General features: G+C 39.8%; 2 protein-coding genes across 7 annotated transcripts in view; both read right to left on the bottom strand.

Annotated features, from left to right (window-relative positions):
• The window catches only part of LOC116846356 (ELKS/Rab6-interacting/CAST family member 1), a 139,412-nt gene that overhangs the window by 8,586 nt on the left and 107,950 nt on the right, over window positions 1–22,876 (bottom strand). For 4 of the 6 annotated variants that reach the window (XM_032820067.1, XM_032820068.1, XM_032820069.1 and 1 more), the window contains 10 exons: window positions 22,054–22,317; window positions 20,840–21,226; window positions 16,811–17,113; window positions 16,332–16,484; window positions 16,071–16,259; window positions 15,605–15,744; window positions 12,881–15,083; window positions 10,523–10,780; window positions 9,634–9,821; window positions 8,559–9,485 (listed from right to left, as the gene is read on the bottom strand). In XM_032820067.1, the coding sequence (XP_032675958.1) occupies window positions 9,224–9,485; window positions 9,634–9,821; window positions 10,523–10,780; window positions 12,881–15,083; window positions 15,605–15,744; window positions 16,071–16,259; window positions 16,332–16,484; window positions 16,811–17,113; window positions 20,840–21,226; window positions 22,054–22,317 (4,347 nt within the window). In that variant the 3' untranslated portion in view covers window positions 8,559–9,223. Of the gene's footprint in view, window positions 1–8,558; window positions 9,486–9,633; window positions 9,822–10,522; window positions 10,781–12,880; window positions 15,084–15,604; window positions 15,745–16,070; window positions 16,260–16,331; window positions 16,485–16,810; window positions 17,114–20,839; window positions 21,227–22,053; window positions 22,318–22,876 lie in introns of those variants that run through there. The other 2 variants (XM_032820066.1, XM_032820070.1) reach the window with 1 other exon arrangement.
• Window positions 1,886–7,748, bottom strand: LOC116846359. Its single transcript, XM_032820073.1, has 5 exons — window positions 5,786–7,748; window positions 5,462–5,592; window positions 5,019–5,186; window positions 4,734–4,920; window positions 1,886–3,963 (listed from the first exon to the last, which is right to left on the bottom strand). The coding sequence occupies exons 1-3, from the start codon at window positions 7,433–7,435 to the stop codon at window positions 5,069–5,071; spliced, it is 1,899 nt and encodes a 632-aa protein (XP_032675964.1). The 5' UTR covers window positions 7,436–7,748; the 3' UTR covers window positions 1,886–3,963; window positions 4,734–4,920; window positions 5,019–5,068.

The raw sequence follows: 22,876 nt of genomic DNA, 5'->3' as shown, positions 1-22,876 counted from the left end.
TATATATATATATATATATATATATATATATATATATATATATATATATATATATATATATATATATAATATACGTGATATCATATCTGTAATCGTGATTCAACTTAAAAACGCTAAACTCAAATTTGTATATCCTATCTGAGAGAAGTTTCAAGTAATGACTATGAAATTTCTGTTACACATTGTTAATTTAATTAACTTTTGTATTATGTACATATTATAGATTCATCTTATTTGATTAAACACTAGAACTTCCTTAATATAACTAAATGCGTCGATGTGCGACATTTAAATCTATAATCGCGACATGCAACAGAAAAATTCTCATCTAACTCTGAATATTAAAGTCTAAGTATCTCACTTCAGAGGAGTTTCAAGTAGTAACTCTCAACATAGACCTCAAAGATATCCAGAAGACGTTCTTCTTTAGACGTCTTTAAGAAATTTATGCTGTCTGGAAAGAAACAGCACGCACATATTATTTACAAGAAGAAATAAGAAACAGAAAAAAGGAGACGTTTTGGTGTGCCTCGGTTATATCAGTGTCCTGACTCTTTAGGATCTTTCTCGCGAAACGCAACTCAAAGAATGGCACTTCGATTTTGCGGATTGTTAGATAGAATATGTTATTTACAGCGACTTTTATCCTGCAACCCACATATTTACATTCTTATGACCGGCGTATGTCGGTTTTAATGCAACGTTCTGCTCGATATATTCGAAGAAACGTCTGTTTTGGATGCACACGTGTACATGTCATCTTGCGTTTTTTTCCTTGTATATGTGTGGCACTAAAAACTTTTGAAAACTTTCTGTTACCCTTCCTTTATTTTCCCTACTTATTTATTTCGTCAATTCGTCGGTTTGCAAGCACTCCGTGCCAATACGTAATAATGCACGAATAAATTTTTTCTCTTTTTTACGATAACAAGCTCATATGAGAATAAGCATTAATACCACATGCATGAGTCTTAATTCCAGATAGAATTAATATCGATAAGTATGCGTCTGATGGCTCAAAATGTCCGGATTTGTACAGATTTCACGTTGAGTCTATCTTGAAGTCGTGATACTCGTTTCTGTCAAATCAAAAGCGCGTTTTACTCTTTCTCAAGAGTAATCTAACATCATATTACGCAAAGGAAATGTCACTATTTGTTTGATATATTATATTTTGCACAGTTAGATGCAGTAAAAATTCACGCACGTTTGTCACGTGTGTTTCTATACTGAAATCTGTATATACCTGGTCATTTCTTAGGTTGGAGTTGCTAAAATTTTTCTATCAGGCGCGTCCCTTTCTAGACATGAATTATTATGACTATTGATTAACTGAGAAAGTGGCAACGATGTTAACGCACCAATGACACATTGACAGCTTGACGTTTTGTTTGAGAGTTAACCGCTCATATGTTACACATAATTAGTAAATAAAAGTATAATAAAATTTAGAAAAAATATTAGAAAATTTAGAAAAAATATTTTAAGAAATTAGACATTGACATATGAACAATTTTTAAAATGTCCAAGTAACACTATAAGTAGAAGAAAGAGTAAGAATAAGAAAAACAAATCATTAAAATATATAAAATTAATATAAATAATTAATTAGAGAATATATATATACATTCATATATATATATGTATTTATATATATTTATCTATAAATACTATTATTAATATATAAATAACATTTATTAATATATAAATATTAATATAAATAAATAAATAAATATATATATATATATATGTGTATTTATATATATATTTATCTATAAATATTATTATTAATATATAAATAACATATATTAACATATAAATATTAATATAAATATATATATATATATACTTTGTAATTATTATGCAATTAATTAGATAAAATCACTTTAATTTAATTTATTTTTATTATGATTTATATTATTTATAGGGCGCAAATGAAATATCAAGCTGAGAAACGTCACAGCTGTTTTGAAACATTGTTACCGCAATCTCAAATAAACAACAGTCGCATATTTAAAAACGGATGCGCCTGGTCGAAAAATTGTAATAACTCTCGATTCAGAAAATGGTCACAGAATTTTGGTGCACATACATCTGTAAAACACACATTGATCGCGTATATTGTTAACAATTAATCATTTCGCGGAAATAAATCGGCATTGCTGTAGTATGCGTGGTTCTTTTTTCGCGCGTATATCTCCACAACTAATTATCGAAATATACCATCCCCGACATTACGCGTGTGAACATTCGTTATTATTGTCATCTTGAAAATTATCGGCATCGCGTTTCCATGACGTTTTAAACACGCCCGTTGTCTCTGAGTCCTATTCTCCGTAAGGGATACGCCCTTAGGGTTAAATTACAGAATATTGCTTACGACAGATTATCTCATAATGTCCTATGCTTTTTTCTCTTTGTTACCGCTTGTTTATCCCGTATTTCTGTATAACTAGAACTAATAATATTCGTTACACAATGACGATTCTTTTGGACCCGTAACAAGCAATCTAAAAAGGGAGGAAACGTGATACTTTACATACTTGTCTCCTCCGTGTTTTAATGAATTTTATCAAATCGCGCAAAGAGAGAGAGATGCAAAATATTTAGTATTTTAATTTCTTAGAGATTAATTTACAAAATCACAGATCGGTCGTAAAGTCGCTCAATTCTCGATCAACCCTCCTGAAAATTAAAATGAGCAGACATGAGGAAAGAAACGAATGGAGATCAACGCAAGAGTAATGAAAAGCTAAACCTTGGTATTTTTGAAGATTGAGAATTCACGATTGCGCGTGAGTACAAATTCCTACAAGCTCCTCTTTAATTTAGTTGCTCCTCTGCAGGATGTTGACGAGAACTGTAATCTACTTCGAAAGCAATTTTATTTATCAAGGGTACTCGACGTACGCAAATTCATTGATGACTCGGGAATTGATTATGGAAGCTTGTTCACTGACGGCTGAATCAAGCACTTCGGCGTTTAACGAAAAACGAAGATCCACGAGAAACATTATTGTCTGGAAAGTAAAATTCTACGCGATGTACATGCGAATCCTTTATTTTTCATTTAGTCGTCCGTTAGTCTACGTTAAATTCGTGTGCAGTGTGCGCAACTCTCTTTAAAAGCTATTAAATTCAATTGCTTACGTCCGCTTAAGACATAAATCCGCGAAACAAACGAGCATCTCCTAAAGAAGCGTAAGTCTCCTGTTAACAACAATATCGAACGTTGCGCCGCGAACAATTGAATATGTTCCATTAACAGTAACATATTTTATAATGTCTACAACGACATTATCTAGACATTTTAATAAAGTCGTCGAAACCGGACGTTCGGTCGCCTCGCGAAGAGAACGGAACGCCCATGTTTACATCTCCGGGACAATCCGTTCTGGAATCATCATCCGACATTATTATACACTCAATTTAGCAGTATCCCAGAGAATCGGCTTCCGATTCCGGGCCTTTGTCGGTTACTTCGAAAGGAGGACGATGCGCCGCCACGTGAATGACGAGAGGTCGCGTAATGATGCATAATGACAATGAACATGGATCCAAGAGTGACACGCAGACGGGAAGGTAGTCCCCCAGTGTGTTCGTGCTGTTCTCGACACGCCGTTCCAATTTTACCGCTGCGTCTATCTTTTTTGCTCTTTTTCGGTAGGAATTGCCTCTAGTCCGCTGACTCTATCTTTTTTGCTCTTTCTCGCCAGGAATCGTCTTTAGTCCGCCTCTCTACGGTCGTGGTTGTGTGGGCGCATGACAACGTCGTGGTAACGAAGATATCGATGCTCGTTTCACACGGTGACACGAAGTAGGGGAAGCCGCAAAGCAACTGGATATATACATATATACATATAGATATATGTATGTATATTTCTTTTTCTATCTTCCTGTTCTGTATGTCCTGCGACTGTGATCATCTCCGTACTTCGAATGGCACAGTTGGACGCTCCCATTCTGTAAAAATATTGCAATTTTCTGGCTGGCTAGATAACTGATGAAGCTCTGCTTAAAAGATTTCATAGAATTACATAAGTAAAATCTATGTAAATCATATTTTGGTAAAAAATAGTAGAGCTACATAGAAAGACAATGTGTATATTTAGATAGATATTTAATCGTTAAAAATATGTTTCTTTTTATAATATAAAACGTTTCTTTTACAATATAAAACGAAAAAAATAACTTTTTTATACTGAAATGTAAGAAACTGTAATTTTCGATAGAAATGATAAGTTTAAAGAAAATCATATAGTTTTATATGTTTCACATTATGTCATTAATTTACAAAAATTATTAGATGTATATGTTTCTTGAACTGTAGTTGAATAATTTATTTCACTGTCACTCTCGGTGTCTCAAAACAAAAAGAAGAGAAAAAATCAAAATTAAAAAATTATATTAATTATAATGCGAAATTTGTTGATCAGTTTATTTTTAATTTTACGGACTAATTTGTTAAAAAGAATGTAATGTCGCAAGTAATACCAAGAAAAGAGAATAGCTAATATTAAAACTTAAAACGCACATCATGTTCGTATACTTCTTACTTAAGTGAAATATTTGAAAGTCACAACATTAATGATTTCTTCGAACGCTTTAAATACGCTCATGGAATATCGACAGTGAACGAGAGAAGTTTCAATTTCGATTATCTATTAAAGCGGATAGTTAATTGTAGACAAACTGGCGTAATGTTATGAAAAAAAATACTATTGGTGACTTACCAATAAGTTTAGTATGGAGACGGCCACTGAAATTTGTAGCGTCTTGAAGTGTTTCAATTTTCATTGAGTTTACCGATGTCCTTCTCACCCCAAATTGTTAAAAAATTGATACTCTCTATCATTCCCATCGTAGGATAAATATTCATCGCTGAAATACTCTTCAGTGATATTAGAGAGAGTTTTTGTGCTGAAAAATATCAAAATTTGCAATTTAATTTCGTTATTACAAGCAAACGGATACAGATTAGGTTAGTAGACGTATAAAAGTTAGATTTTTTAAATTACCTTGTCACACAATAGATCGGATAGCTCTTGAACTTTCGCTAATCTTGTTTCTAATGTTTCCGTTGCTTTCGTCCATTTCTTCTTTTTGACTTTGCTTTTTCTTTTGTTATTATGTATTCCGATATAGTCCTCACGAATTTCTTAAACGGAAGCATGTGGAACATTGCACTGCAAGTCATCGATATTAAAGCAATTACAAACACGTTACTTGTCCAATAACAATATCAATTTATCATTAACGTAAAAAAATCGTTACATAAAAAAACCGTTATGTTATTATTATCACAACAGAAAATTGTATTCTCTGTTTAGCTTTATATATGTTTACTCTATTTTTATTGTATCACGAGTAGCATAAATGTACACTCATATTTCAAATGCGAGGAAATAACGAAATGCAAAAATGGAAAGAATGTACTTGAGAATTAAATTAAGGGACACACCTTGTCTTGGTTATTTCTTGAGAAGTACAACAGATAACGTTCGTGACGTGATGCAATTTGCTATTTAAGGTCTCACAACTGTCGCATTCTTCCGAAGTATTACTTTCACTTTTTATGTCATTCATTGCGACCTGATAAAAAAAAGTAGAACACATTTAAAACTATACGATGTATCGCTCTGCTTCGGCAATTAGTTATAAATCAGGAAACAAATTATTATTATGTAGATTTTATCGTGAGCCGACTCATTAAAGTTCGTTAAATCTAAAAACACGATTCTAAGTCAAGATTTGCGTACAATGTAAAGATTCATTTTAAACTCACGTTATTTTTAAGCAGATCGTAATCTCCTTTTTGTTTTTGATTGCGTCTGAGTGCTGGTTCTATGAAGTTTGCCTGTTCGATGTTGAAATATAGCAATATTTTGTTGTTCATATTTATTAAGTGATTTCGTTTATTTTCCTTTTGGTACGTAGCAATCACGTCTTCGATATCATTTTCGGATTGCATGAGTTTGTTCAACATTTCCTTATACAGCTCGAACTTCACCTCCGTTGCCTTAATCAATGCCTCATTATATAAATTTTCACTTTTCATTTTCCACAAATTATTATTTACCATAATCGATTTCAGATCTTTGTTGTTCATTTGGTCATCCTTAGAATGTTGTGCCTCCGCTTCATCATTTATTTTTTTTTTATCTTCCTTCTTCTGTTCATCACTCAACTCTTCTTTTTGTTGTTTTTTTTCCTCAACAGGATATTCCCTTTCTTCTGTGTTAGGATATTTCCTTTGTTCTGAATCAAGTGTGCTCGTATACTTGTCGGTCATGATGATTTTACATTCATTTTCATGCTTTTCCATCGATTTCTCGCATTCGTTTCGTACAGTTTGTACTTCGGTTCTGCGCTTGATCACGTTTTCACTTAAAGCAGTTATTTGGTCTTGAATGTATTTGTCTGACTTCTCAGTTAGTTTGGCATATTGGTTTTCTAGTATCGTCACCCGATCATTTCGTTCATTCAATATCACCTTAGGTGATATTGTGGATTCCTTCAAATGTTTAAAGAAAGTGTCCTCAAGGCTTACTAACTGTTCCTGTAGAATTGTTAACATCCGAATATTTTCAGTCGTCGAATTATTATAACACGAAACGAAGAGGAGGATTTGCACTTCATTTATGTAATTTTGAATACAAATTTCCAGTTTATTTAGGGTTGTTTGTAACTCTGTATCGTTAATTTTGTCTGTTAGGCAGGTGAGTAATTTTCTTATCGAAATTAAGTACGTGCTTTTTAAGTTTTGTATCCTGAGTCGATTTAACCAATATCTGACAGGAACTTTAACATTCACTATATTTTGCAACAAACAACATAAAAGATTATCCCACTCTTTCAGGTCATGTTTGTTCTTGTCCTTCAGAATTTTCTGCGTGGAATTTTCTGTATGATCTTTCATATTTTTCTCGATGTCTTTCAAGGTTTCTATTTCCAGCTCCAGCTCGAGAATTTGTCGAGTTATCGAGTCCAGATAAAATATAAAGTTGAAGTCATCGATGTCTCCGATAAGCTCGCAGTTTTCATCCATTTTTTCGTAGCAGAACAATTCTGATCTCAACGTATCAATGCGTTGATTCTTCTCCTTTAGCTGCATCAACCAGTTGGCATTGTCTTTATTATTCGATATGCTCCACAAAGATTTCTCGTATACTCTCAGTTTCTCCTTATAAAATTTTATATTTTTCTTCAATGTGGTAAAACTTGTTTTCTTCTTTTCATATATCTCAGCCGCAAACTTATGGTAGTATTCCAACCAGTCAGTATACAACATCGTGTCTCTTGTTATCTTTTTCACGTCATGTGTTTCAAGCTCTAATGTTTCTAATAAGTGTTTCATCGACTCATCTATATTATCTGCTGTTATAATATTGCTTATATATTCCTCCGGTGTAATGTGCTCCATTGCGGCAGACATTAAACGATTTGGCAGTTTGATTTTAAACTTGCGACCTCTCGACTTTGCGCGATACTTTGATGTATTCTCTCAGAATTCTCTTTGACGATTCTGTAGGTTTCCTGCCAATTTATATCACGCGGCCTCTCTTTGTCCCCAATATTTCAAGATTCGTTTTTGCCGGGATTAGCGTCCAGTATACGTGCCAAAGTGATATTGAGAAAGTATGAAACCAGCTGATTGGCCAAGTACACGTGGAATGGCGGTAACGAAAATAAACATAGAAGCGCCAGATAGCCAAAGACATGTGAGCGTATGTATGTACGTGTGTGTTTTTAGACATGTGTCAAGTTACGTAACGGTGCGTCTTCAAGTGTCTGCGAGACTAATCGCGGTAACGCAGTTATCCTGGTTTGTTCTGGATCGAAATTTGTCCGTTGAATTATATCTCCTTTCTCTCTCTCTCTCTCTCTCTCTCTCTCTCTCTCTCTCTCTCTCTCTCTCTGTGTGTTCCTCGTGCCTTTCTCTTTTTCCTCGTGTGTTCACCGTCTATTTATTCTACTTTTTTCTTTCTATTTTATTTTCTACTTTCCCTCGCTCACCCTTTCACACACTCTCACTCTCGCACTCACACGCTATTCTCGCTTGCCGTTTCCCTCTCTTGCCCTTTCTCTCGTGTTAAACTCATCTTTGTATTTATATTTACGTGTGTGCATACATATATACATCTACATACGTATATCTTCGCGGCCGTGTAAGTAATAATATGTATTTACAGTGAATGCGCGCGCGTGTATTAGTAGTATCCTTTGTGTGTATACATGTGTATAGGCGTATGTATACATATATATGTATGTATATGGCATGTGTGTGTGTGTGTGTATGCGTGTGCGCGCGTATACACATACACACGCATATACATACATACTTCGATTTCCCCGACAATAATAATAATTACCGTTATTGTTGCCGTAGTTGTCGTACTTTATCTCTCCCATCGCCGTTATTATTTATATATTTATACTTTATTCTCTTTATATTTATATCTCTGTATATTTATATTTATTTTCAATATTTATATCCTTCAATATATATATATAATATTAATAATAACAATTAATTATTATTAATATTATTAATTATTATGTGTATATATATACGTGTATGTATATATATATATATATATGTACGAAGTTATTGTTATTATTATTGTTATCTTCGCGCTATAATTATTATATATGTTAACAATGGTCGCAGCGTTACGTAAAATAATTATATGTCTTGACGTAGGTTTTGTCCATTGACGGATCGGTATCGATCCTTTGTTTAAGTCCATCGCTTTTAACATGCGAATTGTACTAAAACGAACAGAGAAGGCGTCCCCAACGAAAATCGACTTTAGAACAAGCTTTTGAGGAATCCGGCGGGTCCCGCCTGCTCGTCGTTCGAAGGCACAACGTTTTTTCGTCACATCGTTCGTTGTCAGTGTTGAAAAGTTGCGTAAGGATATGTATAGAAAATCAGCACGGCAATACATAGAGCATGCGTGAATATCGCGTATACGTGTATATCCCAGGGAGGCAGCGTGGAAAATTTCAGAAGACAAATAATTAGTAAATAGAACAAGAATACCCCAGATAGTACAGAAGTCTTGAGATTATCCTGGATGACTCTGAACGTCTTAGGGCTCATTCCCCCGGACATTCTAGATATATTCAGGATGATTCTGGGACATTTTGTACTGTCAGGGATGATAATCAAAGAGTAAGGGGTGATAACCAAAGTATTTGCATGATCCTTCATCTTGTTTTATACGATCTTACACAATGAAAAGGACGAATTCTTTCCGATAGAAGCGCTTTTCAATATATTCCTCTTCTGCAAGTTTGGTAAGAGACGCGCAAATACTTTCTTTATCCGTTGCATACTAAAGAATACTATGTATACAAGAAGCGTATAAAATTTGTTCTTATTAACGCGTGTGATACGAGAGTTGGTACTGTAAAATATACTGACCTCTTGCTGTGCAGTTGTAGCTTGTTTCAACTTGGCTTGTGCGGTTTTGAGTGCTCTGAAACGGAGAAATAACGAACATTAGTTTCATCCTTAGCACTGTCAGATAGCATTACTAGATCAATGAGCTATTGTTCTCTCGGGCAATGTCAGATCAGCAAGAGAACATCCCGCCGCGACGTCGTCGCATTCGAGGTGATACTCACTCCTGAAGATCTCTGATCTGTTTCTCCTTGGAGTTCTGCTCCTCCTGAGTCATCTGCACGAGTTTCAGCAACCTCTCGGTCTCGGCGGCGCTCCTGCCCGATTCTTCTTTCGCTTTCTCCAACTCCTTCTCGGCAACATCGAGCGCCCTTTGCATTTCTGCGAGCCTCTTGTCGGGCGCTCCGCCACTCTGCGCACGTATATTAGATCGTTAAATCAAATTGAAAGGGAAATATTTGCACGGAAAAATTCGTTGAAGAGACATTTCTCGAGAAGAAATAATTAAAAAATATATGTTAATATAATATTACTACAACTGAGATATAAATATATACTGAAATATATTATTGATATTATATGTTTAAAACATTTATAAATACATATAATCGTGCACGAAAAAAGAAATTAAATTAATTCATATATATACTTTTAAAAATATACAATTATTCCTAAATTATAACTTAGAAATATTGCAATATAAAATATTATACATTTAATATGATAAAATTTCAAATAAAGAATAAAACGATTCTAAAAAACAGATAAATAAAAAATACACAAATACAAAGTTTATTTAAATATTTATGCGCTGTTTATACAAAACTTTCTTTCTCTCTTTTTCTTTAAATAGTAAATATTTAACTTATTTAATAATTTAAATTAAAATGTTCGTCTGAAAATCCTGCGAATATTACAAAAAATACTGCATTATATCGTGAAAAATATTAGGGATTGTGATTTTGTTTTCAAATATTAAAATAATTGTGCAATGATATCTCAAATAAATATTCTGAATTAGATTTGTGTCTAGTTTTTAAGAAATATCATTTTGAAATTATAGTCTCAAATTCGAAATTGGTACTGTCTGAAATGAAGAAGCGCAATAATCACCTTTTGCAACTGTTGCTCCAACTGGTCCATTCGCGCTTTTCTCTTCTTCAGGTCTTGGTCGAGATTTTGAAGCGTCCTCTCCCTCTCCTCTATTGTCCTAGCTTTCTGTTCGACGGACTTCGCCCGATCGTCCGTCTGCCTTCTCTGTTCGTCCAGCTGTCGACGTTGCTCCTCCAGTTGTTTCCGCTCCTGTGTAGTATCGGCGCCAGCCTTGGCGGCTCCAGCTTGTAGTTTCTTGTTGGCTTCGTGCAAGTCCACCTGCATTTAGGAAGAAATCGCTGTAGCGTATACCCTGCTCTTTTCATCGCGCTCACGCATTTTGTGTCCTCCCCTTTCTTTTTTTTCCCTCTTTTTTTCTCTACTCCCTTTTCCCTTTTCTTTTTGTTCTGAATTAGACGAAAATCAACTGCGAGACAAAGATAGAAAGAGAAGCTGATGTGTGCCGTAAGAGCTATGAGATGACCATTCCAAAGATGCAAAACCGACGACCGTCTCTACTTGCGCTTTGGCATCGTGTGCTGTGCTAGACCTCGTTTGCGTGTGAGTCTCAATCTCCAAAGTGCAATTAGATTCGCAAGGACGCCCCTCAGTTCTCCTCTAGTTTCGCTACTAACAAACTACTCGATGTCTTTCAGACGTGAGACGCGTCTTGAGTTGTCGGGAAGGTGCTTAGCGTATGTCTCGCGACGCACATTTTTCCTCGGAGGAGCCGAGAGTTGCGCCTTGCCGGTTGGCTGGTCGACGTGACAAAATCATGAATGCATGAACACGTGAATTATAATAATAACGATAACGATAATAATAATAATAAAACGAATTGAGAACGTGACATCACACAGACACTCCTCCATATCTAATGATTACAGCGAGATGTATATACATACATAGAGAGACGTATCGTGATCAAAACGTGGCGAATATAAGACAACGTATTTATCTACAATGAGGTATATATATATATATATATAATAGTAATATATACATGAGCAAACGCGCGAGGTGTGCACCAATCAGAGAGAGGAGAATACCGTTCACAGATCTCTTTGATTCCTCGACACGCTAACGTGTCGCCGTAGTTTTGCGTAGAAAATGCGGGACAGTTGCACAAATTAAAAACAGAAACGGAAGTATCGTGCTCGGAACCGCGACGGTGAAGCGGTATTTCTTCGTCTCATCGATGCAGCGCATGCTTTCCAACATAAACGTATTCACGATTTTGCTTCTTGCTGCAATGATTAATGCGCGACATAAGCGCAACGGTAACACACAATAATATGAGTAAATATAGTAATAATAATCGCAGAAGAGCGAGCGCAAGAATCTCAACGCATTCGCTCCTCACGGCGCATTCTTTTTTGCCGCGCGCGCACTTGCGCTCGCTCTTCTCATCGTAACAATAATAATCACAATGCCGATGGGCAACCAAAAGTACAATGGCAGTAATGTGATGACGATAATAATAATAATATAATAATAATAATAATAACAACAATAAGAATATTATAATGTAAGCCAACAACAATAATGATAACGATAATAATAATAGCGACATTAAACCAGCATAAAGATTCTCCGTGAGGAGAGAAATGAACGGCAATAATAATAATAAAAGTAACAATAATTGTACACAATAACGGAGACAAAGTGATAATTATAATAATCATAACGATGAAAACTTCGAACATATTTCGATAGCAATGAGCGAATGGCGGTGCTAGGAGATATCGCCAGGCTCGGGACAGGACGAGGGCTTGGGTTCTCGTTGGATCAAGGATCGGTGATCCTTATGCCTGACTTGCGAAAGAACGTTGCGTGGTGCTGCGACATCGCTGCGCGCGTATACAAAGTACGTAAGACGAGAGAAAGAGAGATGTGCGCGCAGTGGGGTGCAGCGTGTCCGGGGGTTTGTTTTGGCAACATACAAGTCACGCATACTTTACATCGTTTGTCGTATTTTTGTTTTTCTCTTTTTTTTTTTTTGTTCTTTTTGGCGGCGTGTGTGAGAGTCTGTCTCCTCGCGCTGCGAAGAAGAAGAAGAGAAGAAGAAGGAGGAGATGGAGGAAGAAGAAGAAGAAAAGAACAAGAAGCGAGATTCGCGCAGACCTCCAACCGCCAGTTACTTTTTCATTTCCTTTTGACCAACGATGATCGACTCGATCGAATGTTCTATCTTTAACAGAGTGCGGCTAGAGAGTGCGCGGGACAGTGATGGTGGTGATGGTGGTGATGGTGATGGTGTGGGCGAGTGTGGAAGTGGACGTCAGCAGCGCGAGCGAGGCGCGGCGTGACGTGACGTCGTCGCTGACGACGCTGCTCCCGTTGCCGCCGTCGTCGCCGTCACCGCTGGCGGCTGCTAACCTGATTTTTCTCGAGTTCCTGGCACAGCATCTCGAGCTGCGCCTGGAACCGCTCGCGCTCCACGGTCGCCTGCTTAATCTCCTCGCGCGCACGTTCCAGGTCCTTTCTCAGCCTGCCGACCTCCTGACCGTTCTGCGTGGGCTGCTGCTGCTGCTGCTGCTGTATGGTAAGCTGCATCTGCTGGATCTGCTGCTGCTGGGCGTGCAGCTGCCGTTCGGTCGCCTGTATCCGCTTCTGCAGCTCGCCGGTCTCGCGCTCAGCCGTGTCGGCGCGTTGTCGTTCCGTCTCGCAGAGCTTCCGCCACTGCTCGAGCTGCGCTTCGGATGCGGTATCGGCGCCGCGCGACGCCAGCTGCTTCTGCAGCTCCTGCAGTCGCTTCTCCGCCTGCTCGGCGCGCTGCCGCTCCTTCTGCTGCGTTTGCTGCAGACTCTGCACCTGCTGGCTGAGCCGCTGCACCTCGCGCATCTGAGCGTCGAGCGCCTCCTTGGCGACGCGGTCGGGTGTCTGCGCGTGTGCCCGCTGCTGAAGCCTGCGGACCTCCTCGCGCTGACGCTCGAGCTCGGCCTCGTTCGCGCTCAGCTCCTGCTGGAAGTTCACCAGCATCTCCTGCGACTTCTCCAGCTGGATCACCAGCTGGTCGCGCTCAACCTGCAGCTGCTTCGCGTCCGCCTCCAGCTTCTCCTTCATCTTCTCGAGTTTCTCCGAGTGCTTCTCCCGGTTCTCCAAGATCGCTGCCATCTTGTCGCGCTCGCGCTGCGCCACCTGCAGCTCGTACTGCATCCTCGCGAGCTCCTCGCCGCCCGCGATCTGTTGCTGCTGCTGTTGCTGCTGCTGCTGCTGCTGCGTGCGGCGTAGCTCTTGGCGCAGCGCGTCGCGCTCCTCGCGCAGGATCTGCACATCCGCGGCGAGACGCTCGAGCTCCTTCTTCGTGGCGTCCGCGGCCTCCTGATACTTGGCGGTCTGCAGGTGCGCCTTCTCGAGCTCCTTCGCCAGCCTACCGGCCTCGAGTTCTACCTGATCGCGCGCCACGATCGCCTTGTCCAGGCTGGCGCGCAAACGCTCCACCTCGATGCTCGCGCTCTCTGACCTGGTCTTACCCTCGGTCTGCATCAGCCGCTCCAGCCGCACGATCTCGACGCGCAGCTTCTCGTTATCGGCCTCGAGGGCCTCCGCCCGCGTCTTCACCTTGTCGTGCCGGTCCCGGATCTTCTCCGCCTCGATTCTCGCGCGCTCGATCTCCGAGCGATTGCGCTCCTGCGCCGCGGTCGCCTTGCCGGTCTCCTCGCGCGCCCGCTCGAGCTGAAGCTGCGCCTCGTGCAGCTTCGCCTCGAGCTCGGCGTGGCTCGACTGCGTCCTCTTCAGCTCGGACTCGCGGCCGTCGAGCCGCTCGCGAAGTTTCTCCACCTCCTGCTGTAGCCTACTACCCTCGCTCTGCCACTTCTCCTGCTCGTACTGGTATTTACCTCGCACGCCCTCCGCACGCTCCAGATCGGCGCGCAGCCTCGAGGCGTCCTGCTCGGCCTTCCGCGCGCGCTCAAGCTCTGCCAGGGCCTTCTCCAGACGGTCGCGTAGCCGCTCCACCTCCAGCTTCGCCCACTCGTGCTCCTCCTTCTGCCGCTCCTGGCTCTCCTGATACTTGCCAAAGCGGGTCGCGTACCTCTCGACTTCCTCGCGCGAGCTCTCCGCCTCGGTGCGCAGCCTCTCCGCCTCCGCCTGTGCCTTCCTCACCTCGGCCTGCTGACGGTCGTGCTTCTCGTACATCTTCTCGATCTCCAGCTGCATCCTGGCGAGCTCCTCCTGCGTCTTCTCGGTCGCCGCCTGCGCCTTGTTCAGCTGCGAGTGCGCGCGCTCCAGCTCGAAGCTGATGCGCTCGTTGTCGGCTACCAGCTTCTCGCGCTCGTTCTGCAGACGGCGCAGCTCGATCTGCGACTTCTCGTAACGCTCACGCACCATCTCGAGGTCGACGCTAAGCCGGTCGATGCTCTCCTTAGATTTCTCCTCGTGTTCCTTGGTGCGGCCGAGCTGCAGCGCCGCGCGGTCGTACATCTCCTGGACGCGCGCTAGCTCCTCCTGGGCCTTCCGCGATTCTTCGCGCGACTTGGCTGCTAGCATCTGCTGCTTCTCTGCCTCCAGCTCGAGTCGGTCTTTGTCCGCTTCCATCACGTCGATGCGGTTTTGCAGACGGTACACCTCGCTTTGCGCCCTGTCACATTACCGATAGACATTTAGCAAGAGACCCGCAACTTTTCTTTCTATACCTATTTAAATATCTTACATCTGCAGATACTGTGTTGGTCACACGCGCTAGGATTGAGATTATTTAGAATATTTTATTGTCGAATGTGATTTGACATTTCCTACATCAAGCATCTTGAAATATTCTAACGGGAAAATGTCGAGTCACAATTATATAATAAAATAAATATAGAATAGCAGTTATTTCTGTAAATTTTATTCCAGAAATTGCGACTATACTAGCCTGTTATTTTACAGAAAAGCGATTCTTTTAAAAACATCAAAAAAAAAAAACTTTGATTTAAAAAATTATTTAAGAAATTGGTTATGATAACCACGAATTAACTCACATAGTTCTTTTTTAAGAGTTTTGCTGAATGATAAATATAATTAATTAGCATATCTGGTTTTAATAAAAGTCCCTAAATGTCATTGTGGCAGTCAATGTATTTGAGTCTTTCCGATGTAGGCGCGTCTGGTTGATATTACCTATCGTATTTTTCCAGCATCTTCTCGAATTCCTTGGTGGTGTTCTCCCGTTCCTCGTGGGCCTTGTTCATAGTATACTGAGCCTTCTCTAGTTTCTCCTTCAGGATTTGGATTTCAGTCAGAGCGTCATCCCGCTCGAGCTGTTTCGCCGCGATCCCGAGAAAACGAGAACACGTATAGCTATATATATATTTCACACATTTATATTCAATATTTTCTTTCTTTCAGAATAACTGTTCTTTTAGTATTAACCTTTTTTATAATTTATATAATATTTCTACGATATTATGGTATAGTTACAATTTTATCCTCGCTACTGAAGCTCACGTTGCAAATGCAAGCGTGGTCTAATTAATTTTGTCTAGATTAATTGAAGATCGATAGCGGAAAGGCAATAACACACATATGCACATACATATGCACATGTATCGCGGACGCTCTACCACGAGAAATGAAATCTCCTCACCGTCAATTTTTGATGAGTGTTGTGCGCTTTCTCCCATCTCTCCTTCACCAGCTCGAGTTCCGACAGCACGTTCTCCTTATCGCGTTGAAGCTTGCCTATCTGATTCTGCTGGAATTCCAGCCTCTCGTGCATCTTCTCCATTTCCTCCTGGAAGCTGTCCCGCTCCTTCTGCAGCCGTTGCATTATGACCTAGAGTGACAAGTCGAGTCATTAGCAGCAGTCAAATTGCATCTAGGTCTTAATATGATCAACTACACTAACCTGCGCTTTCTCGTACTTGTCTTGTAATCGATCGACCTCGAGCTGAATCGTTTCGCGTTCCTTCTGCATCCTCGTCGACTGTCCTAACGCCTTGTCGAGTTGGCTCTGCAGATTCTCGAAGTCGTAGTTCTGCTTCTCCCTCTCCATTTGCATCTGCAATGATTGATGCATCGTTAACTGCATGTTAAATGAATAATATACATGGTTTTGTGTATGTGTGTTTCTTGTAAGTTTAATTTTGCAAAGAAACCGATACTCTAGTTGCTCTCATGAATCAGTGTAAGAAGAAAAAAAATGAGGCAGATGGATGAAAGCTGAATTATGTTATTTTCAAAATAGGTGATTCGTATTAGAAGTGAAAGATATGTAATTGCGTTTTGAGTGGAAGAATTGCGTAATTTTTGTATTTCATGAAAGAAAGCTCTTGCAAAATTAGGTGTCAATAGAAAAATTTGGTACCTTTTCTCAAAGGTACTCACTCTACGAACTTCGGTCTGCGTCTTATCGAGCTTTTCCTGCAGCTTATCCACTTCGCTCTGCGTCTTATCCAATAGATTCTGCAATTTGTCCTGCTGAAGTTGCGCTTTGCCGAGGGTGGCCTGTGTGCGCTCGAGCTCCTCCTGCGACTTCTCGAGCTCGCCGATCGCCTTGTCCCTCTCAGAGTGGAGACGAGCCACGGAAGCCTGTGCTCGATCGTACTCTTCCCGCAGGCTCTCCTGTTCGGTTTGAGCATTCTCGAGTCTGGCTTTGAGCCTGTAAACTTCGCCTTGACTCTTCTCCACCTTGAATAAAAAGAAGAAAAGTTATTTTAATATATCTCATTGATCGCTTGACAAAATATGAAGCAGCTTAAAAACCCTGAAAGAGAGAAGGAATTTATACATATTATCGTAATATGGCATCCACTATTTTCTTAGTAGTTATAATAATCGATCGGGAAAAAGTTCTAGATGTAAATAATCAGCTTTTAAATGGTAATAAGATGCAATAATAAAAATTTTGAAAAAATTTTTTTGTAAAATATTATTTTCAACTTTTTAAATAGAGCCACATATTTTTTTTATTCATTTTGTAAAAAAAAAGAAAAATAAATTCAATAGTAATTAATATATAATAAATTAATATAATATAATAAATTCAACTTTATAATTTATTTTTACTAACATTTAGTAGTGAAAATACAGACAGAAGATACGATAATACAATGTAATGAATAATATTAGATGCTCACAGGACATGTTTGAAATGTAATTCATTTTCAGCAACACAAAGCTCCACCCTTTGTAATAGAGTTTTATATGTCGCATCCATCAGATATATTAATTTATAATTTTGTTATCTTTATTGCTATGCCATAGCAAAAAAAGCATAATAATAATAAAAGCACAATAAGCACAGTAATGAAGAATTTCAATAACGTATAACGTCAACAAGCATATAGAATTATAAATTAATATATCTGATTGATGCGACATACAAAACCGCACGAGAAAATGCTGTTAAATGAAAGAAGAAAAATATTATCAGTTTTCAGTTTAATGTCGAAATCACAGGACGCCATAAACATAAGCAGTTACTTAAACTATATTTAGATGTATGTAATTATATATAATTGTATGATTATATATAGCTACACACATTGAGGGGAAACTATGTAAAATATAAAAAAAATATTTATTTAGTGTGGGTACTATAATAATATATTATTCTAATGTGCATACTTTCACATTGAAATTTTTTTTGAAATGAGAAAATATACATTTCCCTAGAACTGCATCTTTTCATGAAAGTAATTGTTCATTATTTTTAAATAAAAAAATTTATATGTAAGTAAACATTATGTTGTGTAATAAATAAACTGGATTGTTATTTTCAAAATAAAAAAGTAATTTATATAGAAATGAAAGACATTATAATAGAAGATATACAATAGAAAATATATAAAAGAAGGTATATAAAATAGAATAAAGATACATAATATGAAACAAATTTTGTTTTTGTGTTTTTTGAAAGAAAGCTTTTGCGAAAATATTGGATTTTTCAAGTAAAATGAAACAATTATATTTTCATGTACTCATTATTTTATAAAACAACATATGCGAAAGATGACACGAGATCAAAACGATACATATATTGTTTCACAAAATTATGACAACATAAAAATACGATCGTTTCATTTTACCAGAAAAGTCTGAAATTACTTATTATACAACCTAATATGTCATTAGTACTCAGCGCGCGCGCACACAAACAAATATTTTTTTACTTTTTAGATATTTCTTTTCTCACAGTGTAGATACAAAATTCGCATATAATGATATATAAATCATTTTTCCTCTCGGGTCGCTCTGTTTCATCTATCACGGACTCGAATGGAAGCTTGACTGATGCGTACTTGCAGCATTACTTCTCCACCCCGACGTCTAATTACAGGTGGATGGGACGCACAAGATGAGGAGCGCAGCGCGACGTTGAGAAACGCGCGGGTAGCGAAAGTTAATGCGATTCGCCGCGCTACGACGATGTTCGCGTTACTATCGGGCCCACTCGTCGATTCCCTTTATTCCCCGTCGTTAACTCGCGTCTTCGCGCGCAAGAATCGCGCGGCAAACCCGGCGCAAATGCGAACTTAAGCACACCGTTTAGCTGTGTTCCTCGGTGTATATGGTAATGCGCGCGAGCAATTTTCCAGTCACTTAGGCGGCGGGATCGTTACTACCGTCGCCGGTTGTAGCGGTGACCGTGGAAGCGAAGGCCGTGTAGGACGAAGGGATGATTGGAAATTGGATCCTATTGCACCACCGGCAACCACGTAGATGGCACGTAGCGAGAAGAGGAACTGGACGATGAAGGAGAGATGCTGTGAAGAAGGAGGAGGAGGAGGAGGTGCAGTATGACGAGGAGGGAGGGGGGAAAGAGAGCGGCGGAAGAACGAGATCGAACTCAAGTTCCAGATAGTTGTCGAGCGCGCGTGTGAATCGATTGCGATTAAAAGCGATTGTTCGCGAGGACGCGTCTCCGAGCAATTCGAGCCGATCCTTGGAAAGTGCTCGTCGAAATGGAACTGCCGAGTCGCCCGAAACGGACCTCCGGTCGTCCATTAATAGACCACGAGTGGCGACGTGTATACGGGTCGTGTGCTCCGGCAAAGTAGTTCAGGTTACTTCTGCGCCGATCAATCGATAGTGCGCTAATTGACGTATAAATAGCGCTCCCACGAGGGATGCCGAAGAAAACGCGGGTATTTTGAGCCGTCGCGAGATCGAAATATTATTCTTTGGGCACGCGCTGCGCATCCCTTCGCCCTCGCGATTTAGGACGCCGGCTATTTCCATGGGCCTTTAAATAACGAGTTGCGATGCAATGGGTTCTTTCTTTTTTTTTTTTTTTGAGGAAACTCAAAAGACTTGTTGAGACGCGGTACAAGATATAGTCTTGTATGATGAAGGAGGCACATTTAGTAAAGTGTTGCCAGTCAAGGTTGGCGCCTTCCGTGAACCGAAAGCATCACGGAAACGCGTTGTTCGTTTCCTGAATCGCTGTTTGGATTTGTTCAACAATAATAGCGACTCACATATCTCTTGCAACTCTGCATCACCTTTTATATTAGGACTTTTTGTATAAGTAATCACAAGTAATCCAAGATTCACAAGTAACTCGATATTTGTCTCTGATGTGAGACTCTTTTTGTTTTTAAAATCTAAACTTGTATTCCTCTATTATCATCAGTTAACTTTGGTTCATTATTTATACAACTTTTATTCTTACTAGTTTCTATTTGAGCTTAATATTATATGTATGTTTTCTTAGCGTGTGTTATATTTGTGGGCAAGATATTCAACTTATTATATCATCGAATAAATAGAAAAATTTAGTCTATAGACTTTTAAGTGTGTTTCATTTTGAAATACTTGATTATTTATGAGTACTTTCAATGAACTTTATGGTGCGACAAAAAGGAAAGCGAAGAAAGAGATCCTCTCTTCAGTGTTGTTGATTTCCTGGATCATACTAGGTGCACCCATAAGTAATAAGATAATTATAAGATTCTTACTCTTATTAGAAGTTTTTACCTCTGAACTTTATAATATATAAATAATATTTTCTTAGTGTGCGCTATTTGTAAAATATTTAACTTATTGTATCTCATCGATTAAAAAATAAACTTCTGCTTACACGGAGAGGATTTTATAGCAAACATTACTATAGAATATCCTTTTGCTTCATATATGCCACTTACATTTTAGAAACTTAAATATGCTGTTAAAAAACTTGGCATATTCCTAGAAAAATTGGTTATATTTCTTAGCAAGATAAGCCTTCCTCACACTATTTCCTTGTACTACTCGAAACAATAAAATAAAAAAAAGAACAAATTTATGTAAAGCAAAACTATAACATTTTCTTCGTGTATAGATTTTGATATGCATCCCGAAATATTTTATTATTTATGGATACCTCCAATATATATTTGTCGCATATGTGCGACGAGGAAGAAAAAGACGCACCTTCTCCTGAAGGGACGCGGCCTCAGCGCGCGCCCTTTCGTTGTCTGCTTGTGTGACCCTCAGCTCGGCCTGGGCTCTCCTCAGGTCGGCAGCCGCTTTCTCAGCTCGCTCTTGGATTCGCTCCATCTCTTGGGACGAGTTTAGGGTGCTTCTTCCGTACGTAGACGACCTTTCGATGTCGTGTCTCAGCCTCTCGTTCTCCAGCTCCAGTCTGGTCAGACGCTGTTTCGCGGCCTCCCAATCGGCGCCGCTGCGCCCGACCTCGGACGCGGCCTTGTCCAGCTCGGCCTTGCTCTTGCCGAGCTCGGACTGCGAGCTCTCGAGCTTCGCCTCCAATCGGTCCTTCTCCGCCTGCGCTCGCTCCAAACGTGCGCCCAGTTTCTCAACCTGTCAATTGATAAATTGACAAATATTCGTGAGAATATGTCAGATAATAATATGCCGAAGTAAAAATAATAAAGGGGGAAGAATTTGAGCTCTTTAAGTCCATATTAGCCGCTTTCCCTCCTCCTCCCTCAATTATTGATTGCATATCTCGGCAAAGAGCTTTGTTCCATTTTTATTACGGAAAAGAAATGAAGTAAGAAAATATCGTGCCATCATCGTTTCATATATTGACCCCTTTCAGACGAATCTTGATATCAACATCATGCAGTAAAGAGTGCGGCTAAGTGCTTATAGGCTAATGTGGCCTACTTTATTCAGCAAAAAGTTTTAAATCCAGGTTGATCTTATCTTATAATTTTTGGCGCGTTGATTACGAATATGCAAAGTGGACCAACGTTCCAGAGACGTTACATAGAAATTTTTTTGCATTCATTTCACCCTTACGTAAAAAAACTATAAGAAAAAACTGCTGAGAACAATATAGGAAAACTATTGAAACACTATTGAAAATATTGGAATACTACTGTGTATTTATTACAACACTATTGGAAAACCATAGAAAATTTATTCGTTAATTTTATAAATTTTATAAAGTTTTAGTATAAGTTTTCAATAGTTGAAACAGTAGTCGTTAATCGACGAAAATACTACTGTTCTCAGCAGTTTCCTTATAATATTTCTTCGTAAGGGCATGCTTGACTTTAATAGGCCCCATTTTATTTCACCCCATGCTCGGCTCTTACAGGCCTTATTTTTTAAATCATAGAGCCTCTTTCAACATCCTTTTTTAGAAAAAAAAAGTTTCGCTTATTCTGCCGTGGACTCACCTCGGACTCTAAGGCGTGTATCTTCATTTTGTACTCGGCGAGCTCCCGCTCGTGCAATTCCCTCTCCTCCTGCTTCTCCTGCTCGGCTCGGTCCCGTTGCTCGCGTAATTGTGCCATTTGCTTCTCTTTATCCCCGATCGCCTCCTCGAGGCTGCTAAGTGCACCCTCGCTGCTGCAGTGATGCGCCTGCATCGCCGTCAGCCTGGCCCTGGCCATGTCGACCTGATTGTCCTTCTCCTTCAGCAGATCCTCCAGATTCTCGATCTGAAGTCAACAGCGGCCTCGGCCGTAAGAGCAGAGAGCGCGGGGATCGCTGGTGCTTTCGTAAGGTCGTTTCGTTAGTACAAACGGCAATGCTAATCCGGTCGCGTCCGTAAAAGCGATACCGTCGCGGGCCGGAGTCGAGAGGCTTTAATCTCTCTTCTGGTCCCGTAATTCCCCGAAGTCTCGAAGTTCTAGAAACCCGCCTCGAAAATCGCTTTAATTACAGCGAGGATCAATCTCCGACGTCCGCGGAAAACGTTGTGCCCCGCGCGGGCCGCGCTAATTATAGCGTGTCTATATTATTCGCGACGCGCGCGCGCGCGTCGCTTAATTAAGCGTTAAATTTTTACATAACACGCGTGTATTTATACGACACCCCGCCCCCCTCGTTCCCTTCCGCTCCGACCAGCCGCGGAAGATGAATTAGCGAGGTGAGATTAGCGAAGGATCACGCGCGATAACTACATTTAGGAAATGAGACTCGGAACGATTTTCACGCGAATCGTAAATCTCGCGCGGCTCTGCCTGGTTAGTCCTCTCCCCCCCCCCCCCCCCCCCC

This window comes from Odontomachus brunneus, unplaced genomic scaffold, assembly GCF_010583005.1.
Source record: "Odontomachus brunneus isolate Ranch 3 - 2012 unplaced genomic scaffold, Obru_v1 Obru_scaffold_063, whole genome shotgun sequence".
Lineage (NCBI taxonomy): Eukaryota > Metazoa > Arthropoda > Insecta > Hymenoptera > Formicidae > Odontomachus > Odontomachus brunneus.
Note: the sequence above shows the minus strand (reverse complement) of the source record. Positions and strands in the feature narration are given on the sequence as shown.

Bases quoted from the DNA above. Each gene is read 5' to 3' on its own strand.
- LOC116846359 (XM_032820073.1), bottom strand. From the start codon at position 7,435: ATGTCTGCCGCAATGGAGCACATTACACCGGAGGAATATATAAGCAAT. The intron at 5,593-5,785 runs GTGAGTTTAAAA...TTTTTTTATCAG, and splicing joins ACGATCTGCTTAAAAATAAC to GTCGCAATGAATGACATAAA. The intron at 5,187-5,461 runs GTGTGTCCCTTA...GATGACTTGCAG, and splicing joins CAAGAAATAACCAAGACAAG to TGCAATGTTCCACATGCTTC.